This window comes from Elgaria multicarinata, chromosome 9, assembly GCF_023053635.1.
Source record: "Elgaria multicarinata webbii isolate HBS135686 ecotype San Diego chromosome 9, rElgMul1.1.pri, whole genome shotgun sequence".
In the NCBI taxonomy this organism is placed as follows: Eukaryota; Metazoa; Chordata; class Lepidosauria; order Squamata; family Anguidae; genus Elgaria; species Elgaria multicarinata.
Genome location: NC_086179.1, coordinates 12,907,469 through 12,927,991, shown reverse-complemented (window position 1 = coordinate 12,927,991; position 20,523 = coordinate 12,907,469). Strand labels below are relative to the sequence as shown.

The window sequence follows — 20,523 nt, the reverse complement described above, 5'->3', positions numbered from 1 at the left end:
TTCTGCTTTACGAAAGCTACTAGGCCACTATGATCTGTAGGCTGATGTTATGCAGGGTTGAATGCCGTTGCTAATAACCCTCTTTATCACTTTCAGTATATGTTTGTTACAGTGTCTTTGGGGATGGCATTCACAACCTTTAGCTTAAAAGTAAAGGCAACAGAATAGGTTTGTTGGCAAGTCACAGACAGAATTACATGAGGTTGTTTCTAGAGCTCTGGGAAAAAGTTCGAGTACTTAAAAATATGAACAGGCTGGGGATATATATCTATATATTTAATTATGACAAGGCTACCTCAGGAACTTAGCTTAAAATAGGGAGAAAACAGGCTCAACCGAAAGAAGGGGAAATAAGACAGTTTGGAAAGAACCAAGGTAGAACTCCATTTCTAAGCTGCATACACTACTCTTCAAAGTAATGTGGCATCCTTGCTTAACATGACTTAAAGCAGTATTAATTGCTTGATCAAAGTTCAAGCTCTGCAACAGCCATAATAAGTTTGGCAAATATAGCAATGCAAGATTGAAATCCATCCGGTAAGAGATTAAGCCAAAATTACTGTATTAGTTCATCAATCCCAAGTCATTTTTTGTCCCTATAATTCAGATTACGCTCAGCCTGAGTACAGTACAGGTATTTATTTATTTATTTTATTATTGCATTTATATCCCGCCTTTTTTCCTCCAAGGAATCCAAGGCGGCGTACATAATCCTCCTCCTCTCCATTTTATCCTCACAACAACAACCCTGTGAGGTGGGTTGGGCTGGGAGTCTGTGACTGGCCCAAAGTAACCCAGTAGTTTCCATGGCTATGTGGGGACTAGAACCCGGATCTCCCGACTCCCAGTCTGACACTTTAGCCACTACACCACACTGGCTCAACAGTATTTGCAAACACTGGTATACAGTGGCCATAGAAACACAGCCTGGCCCACTTCTCCTTCCAGGAAAACGGAAGGGCTGAACTGTCTTCTAGCACATGCAACTAGCTTTCAGGGAGAAGAACAGCATGAGATATCATCCTCTATCTAGCCAATGACAAAAAAAATGTTCACATAAATTAATAAGACAGTAGCCATTATCAAAGCATTCCTTAAACTTGCCCGCATTGGCAAGAACTAGTTCCAGTATTTCAATGTGCAAACTTGTTTGAAAAACACAAGTGTACAGAACTTTTCAAACGTAACATTCTAAAAAGGACTTAATTCAGATGCCGTCTTTAACAAAGCAATTTTGAGATTTTTGATAATCAAGTCCTTAATAATCTAATTCCATAAATTCATCTAATACTTACATGTCTCACTGAACTAATGATTTTATAAGATTGTGTTAAAGACTATATTAAACGCACGGAGAGAATTAAACTTTGATAAAGGAATTCAGTTCTCAGGACACAAGATCTATGCTGTTTTGACATTTTCTAAAGCTCTAGTGACATCCTTTACCTGATAAATTAAATTTTTCCTCTAACTAGTTAGCTCAACACTGAACATCAAGAGAAACTGCCCAATTTAAGAAAGTATACTGATAAGTGCTAAAAAAACGCTTCTTAAAAGTATAGTTACCAGTCCATTAGTATTAAAGTTTTAAGAGCGACTAGGTTTCAGATTGCAGCCTACTTTCTATGGAACAGTTCTGTTTTCTAATAGAACTACTCCAGTGAAGGGCGTTTGAAGGTTGTGGCTTTAGAAATATTACACCTCAAAATATATATAAAATCATGATATTAGTTTTGCAAATAAACAGAAGACCATTCAGTGGTCTTTGGGGGTGTATTTTTCATCCTTGCTAATTGTTGTATGTATCATGAAACAAACCAGGCTCATTATTTCAGCCAATGTTTATTTTATAGAGCACTATAAAATAATTCTGAATAAATATCCTTGCTGAGTCTGTGGAAACAGGCTCCCCATATTTCTACTTAAGGTATATTTGGGTTTACACATACTGCGCATGAACACAGACTTTGTACATATGGGCACTTAAGTGACCAAAGTGAAAAGTTTCAGACTAATAGAGTTGTCTGCATGACGACTCAACTCGGTGCAGTGACTTTCAAAGTTTAAAGCCTTTTCCCCATTCTTCACACACATACACACATGCAAACACACACACACACACACACACTCCAAGTAAACATTTGTGTTTCATTTCACATTTTTGAAGTTTAAACCATTCTTGGTAGGATAGCTTTCAAAAAAAGAAAAGAAAAAAGTGTTCATGATTAAATCCTCACTCTTCAAACGCCATCTATTTCAAGAATGATCTTTTAACCTTGAGGCTTTGGGATAGCCATGAATTTGCCACCATCTGGCAAAGAAACTAGACAATCTAGTAACTAACAAATCTAAACACTGAAGAAAAATTATAAAAGCGAAAAAGACTAAACAGATAATAAAATTCAATGGTACAGTTTTGCTCCCAAACACTACAGGACTGTTCAACAGCTTGTCCTGCTGGCTTCTACTGTAGTATCTTAACATGCCAAAATGTTCAGAAGTTTAAGAAAATCCTTTTTAAGGGAGGAAATGACATGACGTACTGGTACAGTGGTCATTTAAAGCTTAGGTTTGAAGTTAAAAGCCTCCTATAATTTAAAAGCCTATCGAGGGACTGTGTGATGGTATGTTTTCATTAAGGAGCGATCAGGCTGCTGCAATTTTTCATCTGTTACACAAAAAGGATGTCCAGTTTTTCCCTCCACCATACATAGGCAGACTTTCTAGAAGTTACAGTATGAAAATTACTTTTTCCCACCCTGTCCTAGCTCTCTAGACCGCACCAATCAGTTGTGTACTTTAGTGCAACTGCTCCTGTTCAGTATAGATTTTGTACAGTTTGCAGTTCAACAATTTTATACCGACTTCTCGTACATTAATGTCAATGTAACATGATGGTATTACAGTCTGCACCCCCTCCCTTAAAGAGAATTGATGAAAAGCAGCAATGGAATGTTAAATTCATAATAAATAATTCACATATCACGTTAAAAATTACGAGATAAAAGGATTAAGTTTGTTCTCCCTATGTTTTATAAATCTAATGTTTCTATTCCTTCTACAACATGAGTAAGATTTTATTTTAGGTTTAACATTAAAAGATTGTTTGTTTAGAGGCAATGAAAAGCAAAAACCACCATAGGAACATTACAAAATTAACAAACGTTTAGCTTTTTCCATTATCTGTACTCAGGATAAAAAAACTGTAAGGAATCTTATCCAGATGTAGATAGCTGAAGTTCTCAGTTGTTACTCAGGAAGTTTTAATGTCATGACTTCATTCTTCATTTTGAAATACTGATTGAAGCGAACAATTGCGTACCTATTTGAGGAAATAAAAATGTGAAATGAAGTCTTAATGCCTTTGTGGCACAATTTATCCATATTTAACCTTATGTAAGTATTGTGCAATTAATTTTAGTTTTTCCTGCCATCTAGTGGTTATTTAATGCCTTGCACATATTTGAGAAACATCAGACCAGTTTAGTTGTGGTAGACAGGTAAATAGGTAAAGGATTTTCACATCACAAAACAGATGACGGATCAGTTATGGATTGGTGGATGCAGGCATTTTATCCAGTCAAAGGCCAATTACCCTAGTAAATCTAGCCCAATTAGCACCTTGGTTTCTACTTAATGCCAAAATATCAGGATAATCAATGCTTATAATTGGCATTTATAGAAGTTCTCACAATGCAACCCTAAATATGTTTACTTAGAAGCAAGGTCCATTAAGTTTATTTAGAAGCAAGGCCCACAGGAGTGCAGTCTCAGCATTTAAAGCACTTCCACCTACATTATATCCTTGTAATCCTTGCCATCCCGTGGAACAGAGGTGGGCAATTTGTGACCCACCAGCTGTTTTGGCCAGAACTCCCATCAGCCTTAGGAGGCATAGCCAATGGTGATGGATGATGGGAGTTATAGGCCAAAACATCTGGAGGACTGTAAGGTACCCACCCCTGCCATAGGAAGGAGGAGCGTATTATTATCCCCATATTGCAGACATGACACTGAGGCCATAGCTAGACCTAAGGTTTATCCCTGGATCATCCAGGGGTCAAACCTGTTCATTGAGGTGACACACAGGGGATCCAGTGTTCAGACAGGGGCGAACCCTGGATGATCCCAGGATAAACCTTAGGTCTAGCTGTGGCCTATGTGACTAATACTTAGTGATTTCATAACAGAGGCAAGATTCAAACCAAAGACTTTCGTATTCATAGCTCAGGTTCTCCTGAGATTCATTTAATTTTAGTTTACTAAAACTGGCCTTCACTAATTAAATTTTGATTATGTTGTGGTTCTGTAACAGATGAAAGTGAAAATATTAAAAAATAGCTTGTTTACTAAGTTGTTAGCACTTACACACCAGTATTTCTAAATTATCACTAGGATAGTGCTACTGGTGTACAGAACACAGTAAGCTAGAGACCTCTAAATGTAGGTGGGGTTGAGTACTTCTGAGTATACACCTGAAGAGTGCACTGTTACTTACCCTAGAAAATCAAAGTCAATGGTGGAGTATTTGGCTTGAATTAGGGCCCACAATCCCCAGAAGAAATGAGAGGCCTGCAGAAAAACACATTATCAGTGAAGACTGATAAAAAATGTATGTCCAGCATCTGATTAGTACTGTAATAACTGACTTGGTGCTCATTAACTACTTCCAAACAGCAATACAAGAATCCTGAATGTGTATAGTCTTGCCTTACCATTGGATTTTATAGTATTTGGTAATTTTAACCAAACTAGCTTCTCTTGCAATGTGCTCAATGGAAGGCCCTAGAAGATCTTCGGAGGAGAAGATCTAATCACAGATTTTGAAGTGTTCAAAGTGTATTCCACTGAACACTGCCCTTCTTCAAATGGAATTAAAGACTTCAGATGTTTATGGTAAATGTCCGCTGAAATAATACATGCAGTAGTACAAAGCGAAAACATATGATGTAATGCAAACTTGGAAAAATATTCCAAGTCCATCTCTACTTTACGCAATGTCGAAACAAAGGTTTAACATATACTGTTGCTAAGGTATTGCTGACGCATCTTTGGTACTTTGGCTTTGGGGCAGCAGCCAAGCTGCAAGTACTATTAAGTTTTCTTTAAGAAAACCTCACACCTAAGAAGCAAATTGCATCCTGAAGCATGTGTATAAAAACTAAACTTGCCATATTAGCACTCAACTATATGCCTGGAAACCTATCAAAACAAGATCATACCAACATCATCTTCCTTATCTACACAATGATGCACTTCTGTTTTTTTTACCATTTTATCTAGTACTTGTACTTAGTATGGTTTCTATTTTTTCTAACAAAATCCTACATAATGTTTAGAAAACATTGAAGGGGTCTTTGTTTCTGGCAGCATGTTCATGTGTGCTCTGCAAATTAGAAACATGTAATCTTTGACTGTTTGGTAAATTCAATCCCCCAAAGTACTAACATGAGAAATATTAAGGACATTGCTACAGTAAAACAGCCAACCACATCCTAAAGCTAGGATTTTAAGTTAAGAGAACAGATAAATACAGCATATAATCTGAAATCTTCTCCCACCACAATAATTTTACTCTGAAGTTAGAGTGTATTCTAAAATAAAAACTTGCAGTTTCGTTTTTCAAGAAAATGAATTCATGAGCCTTTTCCCAAAAAGCAGAAACAACCACTTATGCTCAGATAACCTCAGACCAAAAAGCCTGAACAACAATTGAAGCGGGGCAAATGAGTTGTGTTAGCTACATGTAGCCAGTAAGCACTCTTGTATAGGGAAGAACTTTCCCAACAATATTGTACTAGGGTCAGATATCACTATTGGTGTGGGTAGCACATGGTTTGCCAATATAACACTAACACAGCTTTTCAAAAGAGTTTTGGGACGGATGCGATGCAAGAGGACTACCATGAATACAATGATGGCCTCATTCCTACAGGGCACACAATATCCTTTCATCTGGGGATGTCAGAGGATTCCATTTGGAGGCTGAAGCTCAATGGATGTTTTCCAGTTCTGCCCCACAGCTTTTGTTCCACTTCCTTCTGCTGGCGCCAACTCACTCTTGTAGCAAGTCAAGCCAGTATGTGGATTTTCTTTTCTTTTAATGGCACCAATTTGCACATCCCTCCCCCCCCGCAAGTTCTACCATTTGTGTAAATTGCACAATTTGGGGTGGGTGGGTTTTGAAATGTGTGCAAATATTGTTGTATTTCTTTAAATGACTGTGAATGGAAGCCACGAAAACGGGGTGGACCCCAGAGCTGTCTTAAAACGACTTTCTGGAAACTTGGGGATGTGTGCACAATAGAAGTGGGGGATCCCCAAGCGTCAGTTCAAAACTTCAAACTTTATTATTATTATTTATTATTTATTGCATTTGTATACTGCCCCATAGCCGAAGCTCTCTGGGAGGTTTACCTAAGATAAAAACACTTTAAAACAATATACAAAAATTAAAAACCACAAAAACATTCAATACACGTACATTTAAAAACTGTAACAACTTTTAAAAAACCAGACCCAGGCTAATTACATATTGCTAAATGCCTGGGAGAAAAGTCTTGACCTGGCGCCAAAAAGATAGCAATGTTGGCGCCAGGCAGGCCTGGTCAGGGAGATCGTTCCACAATTGGGGGGCCACTACAGAGAAGGCTCTCTCCCTTGTTGCTGTCCTCTGAGCTTTCCTTGGAGTAGGCACTTGGAAGAGGACCTTAGATGTTGAGCGTAGTGTACGGGTAGGTTCATGTCAGGATCACCTTGCTAAAGTGGCGATCTGCTACCCTTTTCCCGAGCTATCAGTGAGTAATTTGCGCACACTTGTCAAATTAACCAATGGAAGCCCGGGGGTGGGGGGAATTGACAAGTTGTTTGAAAAGAAGGGAATATGGCTCTGCTGGGCTAAATGAAGTAATGTGGATACCCTTGTAATGTGACAAGGATATTGACAAGTGTGGAACACGCTTGCAGGGCTACATAGTGGACACACAGGTAGACTTGCGATGCTGTGCAGCAGAGCAGCAATAAATTTTTAAAATAAATTACAACAATATCTGCGCATATTTCAAGACCCATAAAAAAATTAAAATGTGCAAAATTTTCTTGGGAGTCCAAAAAACCACAAATCCGATTTAGCTTGCCCATCTTACCAGATAGGACATGCTACTGAAATCTGTCGGGCTTGAATGGAACAGATTTCCCAGTGGCAGACATCCCTACTATTATACAAGTCAGACACCTTTAACTTCTAGTGAGCCTTTTGTGCTCAGACCAATGGAATTTTTTAGCTATGTACTACCATGATCAGAGATCTTCCTTCAAGTGCTAAGGGAGACAAGAAGGGAGAGGGGGCCTTCTCAGTGGTGGCCTCCTCACTGAGGCCCACCTCGTGCCAACACTAGCACCTTCTCAGTACCAGGGACCTTTATTCTCAGGCACTTATGTCAGCTGTCTTTATCAGGTCTAGTCTCTTATTAAAACTGTTTAGCTGTTTTGTTTTAAATTTGTATATTAAAAAACTGATACGTTTTATTAGCTTGTATTTTATGGTTTGCAATTTTTGTGAATCGCCCAGAGAGCTTGGGCTACTGGGTGGTACAGAAATGAAATAAATAAGTACTAATTACTATTTCTAAGGGGGTGGGGAGAATGGAAAGGAAGTGACAGAAAACACTGTCTATAATATGTATTTCAATAGAAGATTAGGTGGAATCCACTCTCACCATCTCATATTATAATATTGTTAACCTTTCTCAGATACTGTATTCTGGATTGCATAGATCTGCTCTCAAGTGGCAACCTGAAAGCAAAAGGCATAGGAACACTTTCTTTTCAATGCTGCCTAATATTTAGGATACTATTTAGGATACTATTTAGGATACGTGTTCTGTTGTAGAGAACATATGCAAAGGGGATATTTTAAGTGTATAAGCCAAAGAAATCTTAAAACTTACCAGGGCAAACTGGTTGACTTGGACATAAAGCAGTTCAACCTCTTTCTCAGTGACATCAGTTCCAAATCCTTTATACTCCTTGTATGCTTCCAGGTAAGCTCTCAGCCACTGTTCTTGCAGTTTTCTGCTTGGATAGAGGCTATAGTCTACCTCACTCACTCCTAAGAGACAGTATCTTTTTAAAAAGAAAGCTTGACATTTCCAGAAATTTTACAAATTTCTGCATTGCCATTTATACCTTGCTCATTAGCCAACATGCATAACAAGATTACATTTGTGGTAGTCAGCAGTCATCATATGGAACATTGACCTAGCAAAGTACACAGACCTAGGAAAAAATCAAGACATGCTTATTTTTGTACACTATTAACCAACTATGTGCTACTCTGAAACATGCATGCTTGTTCCTCCACAAAAGCAAGTAGCTTAATGGATATTATTCCTGTGTAGTAATACTAAGTATATGTTGTAGATATGGCTAAAAGCTAAAATCTGTTTAATTAGCAACAAATCAACCAACTAAAACTTTAGTTGACTAACCACTCACTGGTGGCCACTTTTCCGTAGTGGGGCATCTTTTACAATTTCTTCAGTATCTAAAACAGTGCTCTGTATGTAGCTTTTGGTAATAAGACAACATATTTAATTGTAAGTTAAAAGGCAGATGATTAATACACTAAAACACTTTAACTGGTGGGTAGCCTGAGTTGTAACCTATAAGAAACGAGCATGCTTTCCTGTGTATACATGCAGCAGAAATCACAAAGTACTGAAGATTCCTATTGCATGTACATTGGTCACACATTATGTTGCTGTTGTGATTTTCCTACATTGAAGCAATACCTGTGTACGAAACCCTCTTATGTGAAATAGTCCTAAAGGAACCTTAGTTAGAATATAATTCACACTTGAGTTGCATTTAAGAGCTTCAAAAACAATATAATTTCATCAATAATGACACCCCCTCCCACACTGTCTCCTCTCTAGATTTGCTGTTGAAGATTGCTTTTTGGAACATGATAGCATGCATCCTTTGGAGAAACATGTAGATTAAAAGCAGGAACAAAGGGCACAGGAGGCTGAACACTATCGTCAAGAACATATGACTTGTTCAGACATTTCCTCAGCACAGTGGAATCAGGACAGTCCTGGACTTACATACATACACCAACTTCTGTCACTGTGCATAGAGGAGGGTTTAACTTCTGTGTTCAGCCACAGTGGGATTCTCCCCCACCTGCCAGTGTGTGTGCACTGAAGGGTGGGGGGATTAAGCAAGTCCAAGGACTAGTCCTGCTCACAATGGAGGTGGGTAGGGAAAAGAGAGAAAGAAGATTGAATCAGGCCTATATTGACTCCAGGGTTAGCAATTAATCAAGTTCATATTAACTTACTACAGAAAAACCATGTCACTAAACTACCTGCAAATTCATTGAAGTGGTTCCCAATGTCATAAGCCAGGTAATTATATCCGGCGTACTCGTAGTCAATGAACTGAACATCACCTACACGAGACACAAAAAATAAAATTTGTAAGAGTAAGTATGGGACAATACCCTGAAACTTCACTGTACTTTTTAACAGATGCCAGTGTGTTCCAGCCTGTTGCACTCAGTTACATGCACTCCTAAGACATTCCAGGATAAGGCTGTGATTTTGTTTGTTTTAACAAACAGAATGAGCTTCTTTATTAAATACATATGTTCTTAATTATTTGACAGTTAAATCTAAGCATATATGCTTTCCTATCACAAGAGGCATCAGTTATCTTAAACTCCAATAATGAGAATTACTTGGCCTCTGAATATATAATGCTCATCCATACCATCCATATAGACATTTCTTAATGCAATACTAGTAGTTTTGCATGACCTAATATGTGTCCTGTGTCACTGTTCTATTTTCTATTTCACACAGGATTGGACTCTACCCTGCCTACATTGTGGCACATATTCCCCAGGCAAATATTTATCCAATATCAGAACAAACAAAAAAAGCTACATAATCCATTATAATAAAATTATCAGACAAATTATGTTATTTTTCAATTAACCTTTCCTCAGTGATTTTAATGTTTCTCAGATTTTAACTAAAAACCCAGAAGCACCATTATGTTTCAAAACTCTCAACTGTCTGCTTTTCTAGACCTTTGAGTGGGAGAGATTACTAGTATGACTGATCAAGGGAAAATATGTTACACTGTGATAGTAAACATAATTTTATTTAAACATGGTGCAGTGAGTGTCAGAATTAAGTTTTCCCACTGCTAGAACATCTTGCCAGCAATCCTTATCTATGCCATATAACTTAAAGAGGTTTAATCAGTCATCCCCTCTTTCTAGGAAAACCTGGCAATAATAGTTCTGTGAGAGGCCAGGGATCTCTAACAGTTTTCTGCACTCTCAACACAACTACAGGTTTCTGCAATTCTTTGGTGGAATATAATGACAGTTAACTAATAAAAAACAATGTAGCACTGGCATGCTTTTAGAGCTCAGTAAATAAGTTTTCAGAATATATTTAAAACATCTGAATTTTCTGTAAGTTCTATAGAGACTTCCATACCAATGATGTTATAGCAAGCCAGAGAGTAATTTACACCCTACAGGCAAATCATGAAACTAATGCTTGAAGCCTCTAAATCTCTTTTTCCTAAACCATTCAGTTCAACTTATGTACCAGTAAAGATGCACAGCCCAACTTTATTATTTTGTCATACAATGGAGCTAACGTTTAAGAGAAGCCCGTTTATATATTTATTCAAATGTTTGCATTTAAAACACAATAAAGATGGCAGGTGAAAGGCCTGCATGTACAAAGTATTAGGCAGTTATTTAAAATAAACATTTTTTGCATTCAAGTTATACTTTGCGATATATGTCTGCAGTGCCGTTATCACCACCAGCTAACTCTTGCTTTTATTCAAATGCTAATTTCCAGTTATAATTAACAGCATTACAAAATAAGAAAATGAAGCTAAGATACAGATGAGGCTGTTACCAGGCTCCGTGCTCTCCTAGGGGGGAGGTGCATGCGAACAAGTGATGCGATAAACCTCCAGTCAGTGCCTTTAAGTAGCACGGTGCACGCCGCCACTTGGCAGCAACAATGGCATACCTAATCTGTAGCAGATGAAGAAAATTTGGCAAACTCATATTTGATAAGACACAAAACTTTAAAGAGAAAAGTTCTGCATTTCACTGCCCTTCCTCTTCCAGACGGGTATTACAGTGGAACTCAGCCTTAAATTTAAGTTTTGCAAGAAATACAAATGTTCAAGATGCACAGCTCCCTTTGATTTTGAACTTCAAGGAAACATGGCTGTAGGCAGGCATAATTTTATCAATTTCTAAGCCTAATGTTCTACACCGGTTTTTTATTTATGTCTAGGAGAAACTTCTCATTATGAAACATTGCTATTGTTGTTATTATTATTTATTATTGTTGCATTTGTGTACCGCCCCCATAGCTGAAGCTCTCTGGGTGGTTTACATGGCAGAATAAGTAAAGGCTAGTTCATGACAGGCAGTCATTCTTTCCGAGGCTTGATTTGCAACATTTACTTTAAAACTAGTTAACGCAAACCTGCGTCAGCTTGTATTCTATCAATGGAATCTCATCGCCAATTTAAAGTGGAAAAAAAAAACTTTTGAAAAACCTAACTGAAATGCTACTTTTTGAATACCCATTTCGTGGCCAATTGAGTTAAAAGTCATTGCGACACGAGGACGTAATATCTGGAGGGGGGCAGGGGGGCTGCAGTGGGAAAAGCAATCAGATGGAGGCAGGTTACACAAGTTGCCTCAGCCGAATTCCCCCCTCCCACTGCAGCTCTCCACCCCACATCCCAGGCAATTTCTGTGAGTCCCTGGAACCTAAGGACAGGATTGAGGGGCAGGGTAGGGAATTTGCTTTCTGCTCAACACTGTATTTGATACAACCAATGATTTCAAGGACATCTAGCTCACTGTAACCATTCCATCACAACTGTGGCTTTTAAGTGATGAATACTTTGTCAGGAAGAGAGACCTACGTATGAAGAAGGAAAAGCAAGAGGAGGAAAAGACACAGAAAATATAGAGAAGCGCACTTGGATTTGCAGTCAATACAGAGAATAGTGCAGCAATACACTGCATTCTTTCCGGAAGAATTAAATATGAATGCAAGAACTGGACTTACATTGTTGCTTCCAAACTCAATGCTACCTTATTTAGACTTTTAAGTGCTAATTCTGCAAGGTGTTTCTTCAGATATGATAGGAGCAATTATAAATGTGTTACGTAAGGCAATACAAATTTAGCATTTAATATCCTGAATGGTAAGTAGAGTGAATTAATAAATCAGCAAGAGGCAGCTTCAGCTGGGCATTGTGTAAATAAGCCCAGCTTTGGAGCCCATCAAAAACTGTCACATTTCAAGGGAAAAAGTTATATGAACTAATTTTTAGATCCATATTATTTTACATACAATTTGAAGTCAGACCAATTTGGAAGCAGGACATTTGTAAAGTTCTAATTGACTCCATGTTTGGAATAAGTCATTTTGGAACCCTAATTTTAAATGAGCGGCTAGAAACAGACTAATGTGCTATCTTTAGAGATGACTTCCAGCTTTATACAAAAATCATTATAGGAAAGCTATTTTATACTACTCTGTCCCTGTTTGGTGGGGATGGGAGTGATACCTCAAAGCCCTGCTGCCTCCATGGGTCTCATAATTAAAGCATACAACTCCACAAAATAAATGTGGTTTACTTTAGCTGTTTCTTAAGCTATATAATAATCCAGGGATCAAAGCACCAAAGGTAAGTAAATAACTAAGGGATAATATGGCAGAGATCAGTCTATTGGATGGTGGTTCTATCTGTGAGAATGGGCTATAACCTTGCACTGAAGCTGAGCCAGTTAAGTAGAAATGACAAATTAGTCAATTCCTTTTATTTCCCACTCCTTTTGATGTTTTTCTGGTGTGAAAACAATTGTCTTGACTCCTCATCTCTGGGCGACCGTTCTGGCTTAAGAGAGGTAGAGACTGAGGGACAATAAGGCTTCTTCTGGATGTTCCTGGCATGCCCATTGAGCCTGCTTCCCAAGGTCCCACACCCTTTCCCAGCCGTCTCCATCTATCTATCTCCCTCTGTCTTTCCCTATGCTGCTCCAGCTGCTGCCCAAAGGGCAACACTGTGTCAGCTGACTCTGTCTCTTCAGCTTCTCTCTGTTGTTCAGCCAGATGAGTTCCAGGTTGGGCAGTAGCTTCCCGGTCACCACTGCTGATATTCATGGGGACCTCCGTGAGCCGCTGCCAATTTGCAAGTGGCTTCTTGCCTGGAAGAAGGTAGGAAGCAGCCCAAGGTGAAACCTTGCACCAGCGGCATACTCAATTTATGATATTCTATAAGTTAATCACAATGATTTATGATGAAATGTTTCTTAGCATTTGCCACCTGATGAGTGTTAAGCATCATGGTAGCAAAAACTAGAAGAGAGAAAGGTTAGAATTTTAGGGGACACTTGGAATATTAACTGGACAACACAGATGAAGATTGAAATAACTGAAAACTCAAAGTTATTTAATTTAGTAGTACTATTCTCTTCCAGATGTTACAGCTTTCAAAAGCAGGGTTATAAACTCTATAAGGGAATAGTACATTGTGAGAAGTAGGTACAGTTTTCTCAAATGGAAAGAAATGCAAAAAAATAAATAAGTAGGGAAGTAATGTCATATTTTTCCTACAGTACTAAACACTTAGAATCTTTATTAAATATGAAGCATATTAAGATTATGGTTAGACAATTTAAGAGATGAAAGGTTACTTAATTTTAATATCTACAGCTGAATTACTAAAATAGAGAGTCAAATTCTGTGTCTGAACGAGAAAGCAGAATTTCAAGAAGATTACAGGAATGCAGACAGAAAGATTCTTAACACATAAGTTAAGCAATCACTGATTTATACTGAGTGATGTTTGTTGTAGTAGTATAGAACAGCATTAGTAAATAAACTGGGCTTTAAGACTGCTTCGGGAAGGATAGACTAAGCTAATAAGGACATGTAACTGAGGCTCGTGTTATTTCAAGATAATGGGTGATGATCAAGCTTAAGAGTTTACCACTGACCCTGTATCCAGCACTAAACAAAGCTAGCTAGAATACATATGACTGTTACATTGCATTTCAGTCGCTATTTACAGCAAAAATATATGCAAGTTTTCTGGAATCCAAAGTTGCAAAATGTAAACTACTACAGCAGCAATCCTAAACACTTACAAGAGAGTAAGTCCCACTGAACACAGTGGGACTTACTTCCAAGTGAACATACATAGGATAGCACTGCAAGAGAGAAAATGATGAGAACAAGTATATTAACTGAAGGAAATTAATGTAACACAAACATAGCCAATCATCTGATAAGCTAAAGCAAAAGGTATTGTGAGGCAAAGTGATTACAAAAGTGAAGTTTCTTTAAGTTATCAAAGTAACATTTAGTACAACCGATTTAATACTAATGAACTGTTCTCTCAAAACATAAAATATCTCCAAGTAGAGGCAAGGGAAAGGGTCCATTTTATTTATTTTAAAACATTACTACCTTTCCTCTTCTCTCAGGAGTTCCAGTTAGTTGATGTCATTGACATCTCAAGCAATGCCCACATACAGGTATTATGATATATGTGGGAACCACTTTTAGTGGTTAAAGTTATATAATGGACATTTGTTGCCAGAAGCCAACTTTCAATAGAGATGCAGTTAAAATGGCACATTGGTGTCATGTTTCCAAAGATTAAAATTTTGGAATAAAAAGCCTTAAGTGGAAAAAAAGATAGGAAAAAAAGGATGGAAAACCAAGAGCAAACTGCATCTTTGAATCTGTTTTATTCAAGTAACTTGCAAAACATTTTTAGCACGCAGATATTTTAACTGCATTCTTTAAGAATTTTTGTTCTACTGCATGACCAGCTTAAGTTAAAGTTAAAGCTGAGTTTCCACTGCAAAAGTAAATGTTTCCTCTTAATAATATCATGTACCAGTTTCATAAACATTGTTGCCCAGTACAAGACAATACACAGCTTTAGTATTTTATACATGGCTTACTTACTCGAAGAATAAAACAATGCTCAACATTTCAGCACTGCAGAAGTCTTAAGCATCGCTAGAGGTAATTCACAAGACCTCTTAAGTGGCAGTTAGCAAATGATAGGCATGCCTATCATTTGGTAACTGCAACTATCAGATGGGAAACAGTAACTTCAGATCCGGCCTTACTGTGTATGTGTTGTGCAATATTTAAACACTTCATCTTTAATGGATACATCTAGCTACTACATACGCTTAGTAGTTTCCCCACCTTTAAAAAGTCGCAAGCAATTTTCCATATTGAGAATTCTCCCTCTCCCCCTCCCTGTTCCAAAACGCTAAACACTCACACACTGGTTTTTGTAGAAATGCTCTTAAATGATGTACTGCTCTCACTGATTTATTCTCCACTCTGTTTACAAAAGAAAATGACAGCAGATTTGTTTCAAAAGTGGGAATGTCAAGCCTAGAAATTCTGACAATGTTCAATTCTGAACTTTTTGTCTTGACACTCAGCAAAAAAAGGTTCCACCAAGAGAAACGTCTTTGCAGAGAAGTCACTTTCCTCAAATCTGATGAAACAATTTGCATTTGTATCAATCAAGTTTACATCTCCCTCTTCAATCATATTTTTGGACTTCCAAGTCAAATCTAAGGAATATGATTCTTTAGACAGATTCCCAAAGGGTCTCATGACTCATCAGTAGGTCAGAGGACCATTGGGGCAGTAGTCTGCAGAAGAACTACAGGGTATTAACCTCTGGTCAGTGGTTGGAACTTCACAGACGGTTCCATAGGAACAGCCATAATGCCACTGGTGTCCCCTTAATAAAAAGCTTTGGGAGGTATTTGGTTGATTGAAATGGAAAAGTTGCAAAACAACTGAGAGCTTTAAACAGCGTAAAACAGATTGAATAGTATGACATGCATACAAGGTATTTGTTTTTGCACAACCTGCTTAGATTAACTAATATTTACCACAACCAAGTAATATTATTTGGGCTAAGAAAATCTAAGGCACATAATCTCCTAGGAATTTAAAATGCTTGTCTAGTTCAGTTTAAGGAGTGGCTTGCTTCATCAGCAGTTGGGAACTGTTCATTATTATTATTTAAAGTATTTTTATCCTGCCCATCAGTTAAAAGGGCTCCCAGAGCAACCTACATATAATCAGTAAAACAAGACAACTGTTGTAGAGAACATACCAAAAGAAAAGAAAAAAACTTTAGGGGCATGTGTGGTTTCCCTACAAATAATTTATATGTATTTTACCTCCTGATAAAGCAAGCATCAGTTTCAAGACACAACATTCTTTGAAAACATTTTTTTTCCATCCAGTTCCTAAATGTTACTTTCTCTTCAATATGAACATCCCAATTTGATTCAGCTCAGATACAGGCTTGGTGCAGAGGCACTGCTGGTTCCGTGCAAGCCATGGTTTAATAATCAGAAACCAATCTTAGGAATCCACATTCCCTCCTTTCACCCCCAAAATACTTTCCTCTCCCTTCCAAATCTTAACCATGGTTTGCGATACATGCAAACAATGTTTTCTTCTAAACATAGTTTTCAAAGTTCAAACCAGACTGATGCATGTGCAACGCAAAATCATGAAGAACAAATGGAAGAGAGGACAGGAAGTATGCATTCCCCAAGGCTGGCTTTCACCTTGTCCTAATTAAAGTATCATTTAATAACTAAACTTTATTGTATTGCCAAAATCAGCAATAAATTTCAGATTTTTTAAATAAGTTATAAGTGATTCAATTCTTAGAACATAAGCATTATTTTCAGAAGTTCAAATACAGGAGGCATTGCTAGTGAAAATAAATCCAATTAGCCATTTTCCAGAATACCTCACCTCAAAATATATTTGCAAACAAATCTTCAACTTTAACCTATGTACCTCATCAGCAGGTATAAACAGAGCCTTGGAAAGTATCTTTCCAGATACTTCACCATGTAGAATTCCTCGGTGGCATCAATATATCTGACAAATCAGAATACAGAGATAACACACAGTAACCTGGAGACATTTGCTCCCAAGGCTGTTGGAAACAATAAGTTTGAATCAAGGATAATTAAGACAACAATTCACCCTGAAATTTCTGCTGTCAACACAGTAGAATAATATTGTTACTGTGGAGGTATTAATCCTTTTCTGCAACCCCTTACATATTAAAGTATCAGTTATAGCTATAAAAACAGTATTTCTACACAACAGCTGAATACATCAAGCAACAAATGGTATAACTAGGTATGAATAGTTAGAAGTTATTTAAAACAAAGTTCAATTGCAATTATCCACCCCCCACAAGCTACTGCTGTGTCTCAGACAATACAAAACAATCCTTAAAGGTTACTTACAGCCGTGTTCAATACCTACCTTGTTTTCCATTGTAGATTATATTTTTACACAACAGGTCATTGTGACAAAGTACCACTGGGGAGCCCAGGTTGGATAGTCTCTCCTTCATCCATGCCATCTCCTCCTGAAGTACTTGAGGACTTGGGACATCAGTAACAAACCTTTTGAGTTTGAAAACAGAAAAAAAAAATCAAAACGCACAGCATAAACACGGAAATTATTCTCAATACTTTATACAGAAACATGGTTTTCTCCATTCTTTTATTTGCCCCTCGTCATTTATTAAGCTGCTTTACACAATATATTAAATCCATCTAAGCTACATGGAACATCAGGTCTATTTTACATTTCTGTGCTGAAGATGGATAATGAATAAGTTTATCCCTACCTCTGGGCATATTTCTCCATACTGATTCATGAATTTTAGAATAATACAGTCATGGAAATAGACCCTTACCTTTTGTGTAACTCCTCATCTACAAATTCTGTTGGTATGAGAGAGAAGTATTTTCCCATCTTCAGCCACAGGTTAGACTTGGGGATCCATCCATTGTGAGCATGAATAGCATGTATTTTAGCAAGTTGTCTGGCTATGAGCCTGCAAGAAGATGAATTATTATATATATATAAAAAGGTTCACTATAATTGTAAATACATTGTCTTTATCCTAATTTCCATAAGAGGAAATCTTACAACATTTGTTTTTTTATAAAAGCAAGTGAGGGGGACAAAATAGAGGTGTATAAAATTATGCAAGGCATGGAGAAAGTGGATGGAGAGAAAACTTTCTCCTCATCTAATAGCAAAACCTGGGATCGTGGAATGAAGCTGAATTTGGGAATTTATTAACTGTAAATAAAACTGTCTTAACTGCATGGGAGTGTGCAAGACAGACTGGCTTTAAAGTAGACAAACAGATTGGAAGTTATTGTTCTCTATACACATATTGGTGCATATAATGTTCCACAAAATCATACTTGAAAGAGTGGTGGCTCCACAGATATTCTGGGAGGGTTCAAGGCACATGGGAGGTAGGTAGGTATGCTAACAGAGTTTTTGGAGACCTTTGGGTTTACAGTGATGTGGCCAAGTTAGAGGAACAAGTTACTGGCAAGAACATGCTGGAAGACTGACTAAAGACAGCTAAGATAGAGAAGCAATGGAAAACTTGTGAAGAACTTGAAGAGCATTATCCAATGGTCTGAAGAGAAGCGAATGGTTTTTGCAGAAGAGTTTTGAACAGCTAAGTGACAAAATAATGCAAGAGAACAGGAAATTAAAATAATACAGTATTATAAAGGGTAGATGTCCAGAGCATGAGTCAGTGTTTTATCCAAGGGTTACAGATGGGTTGCAATAATATGGTTTATCTACAAAAGAATAGCACTGAAACTACTGACTATATTTAAGGATAAACCTTTCTCTAAGTGTCTATTCATTCACAAAACGCTCTGTTTTCTCTGGAATCAAGCATCATTTATCACAGAACACTATGGGGTAGAGGTAGTGATGTTGAGATCATCACACTTGAACTCCTCAGAGGAAAGGGAAGCTGCAAACGATTTTTTTTAAAAAATCAACTGTACCAAAGGGCTTACCGAAAGATCTCTGGATTGCAAACATGTTCTGGATCCAGTGCTTCTCCTTGCATGAACTCATAGCACAGGCCATTACTGAAAGTACAGTAAAGCTGTGGTGCACAGCCATGGGCCTGCAACACACGGAAGCTCTTCACTTCTTCCTCTCGATCAACTAACAGCTCTGTCTTATTGCCATAAATTCTAACAAGGACAACATCATCCATCTCTTCCCCCATGTAACAGCCAATAAGCTTATTGGTTATTCCATCTGTAAACACCTGCAAAGGAAGAATAATACAGATTTGTTTTAAAACATTTGTATGATTAATGCTTCTACCCCATCTTCTGACTTAAGAGTACTAAAAGCATACTAAGGGCACGTCACTCCACATCCCCAGATTATCTCTGCCAGTAGCTTCATGTAAGTGTAAAATAGCACAGACAAGATGGAACCCTGCAGAACTCCAACATCAAGGTAGGAACAAAATCAATGGAGGAAGAGATCCCAATCCCTTCCCAGCCAGCTGGTCTAGAAGGGTATCATGTTCGGTGGTACTGAAGAAAGGAAAGGTCCAGAAGCTGCATTCCATGTCTTTTGCATCCACCAGGAGACCAAGGCAATTTCAGCCCCCACAAACAAAGTCAGAAATGAGACTAAAATGCATCTAAATAATCTTCACCACGGAATGTCTCAAATTTAAATGGCACAACCCACTCAAAATACCTTGCCCAACCCGGGAATATTTGCAGCCAGACCATAGATACCGACTCTACTAGATCCTGGAGGTTTCAAGGTGGTCAAGACCACTTCCTTTGAACCATTTACTGTCTTTTAGACCCAACTGGGTATTTGCACCCCGGCAAGAGGTAGTAAGGATGGACAAGGATTGAATACTGGTTGAAGTAAGCCTACACAGGCTGCAACAATTGATAAAGTTGTCAGCATATCATGCACAGATGTTTGGGTTGCTAACATTTATTAAATGAATCAGCAGTTTTCAGTACTTTTGTTTTGTTCTTAAAATAAAACAAAGTGTATGCAATTGTCTTTAAATTTGTAGCAATATTCTAATACAAATGTCTACATCTAGATCACATTAAGGCTGCACTCAGACTCACTTTAAGCCATGATGGGTTAATAAGCTACACACAGTAACATTTTGAAAATAAGCGACTTTTATCCCTCACATGATCAGACAAATAAGCTATTGTGCATAATCTGAGCCATCCCTAGCTCCCTGTACCGCTGCAATCTGCCCAGCCCAGCAGTGGTGCTGTTTCACCCACTGACAAATATCACAGCAGCCTGTTTTTCCCTTCTACAATATCCCAATGAGAGCCATCTTAAAAACAAACAAACCGACAGACAACATGATAATCCACAATCGTTAACTAAACCACTGTAGCTTAGTTAACCCATTGTGGATTATTGTGACATCTGAACCTAGTGTAAGGGCCTGTTCAGATGACATGCTAAGCCATGGTTAGGCCGCTAACCCTTTTGCAGCAAATGATTACTGAGTGAGTTTAAACTGTGGTTGTGTAGCTACCAT

At 37.8% G+C, this 20,523-nt stretch overlaps 1 protein-coding gene across 2 annotated transcripts in view; it reads right to left on the bottom strand.

Annotated features, from left to right (window-relative positions):
• Positions 1-271: 271 nt before the first annotated feature.
• Positions 272-20,523, bottom strand: part of ETNK1 (ethanolamine kinase 1) — a 34,069-nt gene continuing 13,817 nt past the window's right edge. Inside the window, exons 2-9 of one of the 2 annotated variants that reach the window (XR_010025850.1) lie at positions 18,989-19,248; positions 17,848-17,988; positions 17,409-17,551; positions 9,371-9,454; positions 7,950-8,110; positions 4,499-4,572; positions 2,706-3,322; positions 272-2,603 (exon numbers count right to left, since the gene is read on the bottom strand). Coding sequence is in view for 1 of the 2 variants with exons in the window: in XM_063134725.1 (XP_062990795.1) it covers positions 3,250-3,322; positions 4,499-4,572; positions 7,950-8,110; positions 9,371-9,454; positions 17,409-17,551; positions 17,848-17,988; positions 18,989-19,248 (936 nt within the window). In the remaining variant the exon portion in view is untranslated. Of the gene's footprint in view, positions 3,323-4,498; positions 4,573-7,949; positions 8,111-9,370; positions 9,455-17,408; positions 17,552-17,847; positions 17,989-18,988; positions 19,249-20,523 lie in introns of both variants that reach the window. The other variant, XM_063134725.1, reaches the window with a different exon arrangement.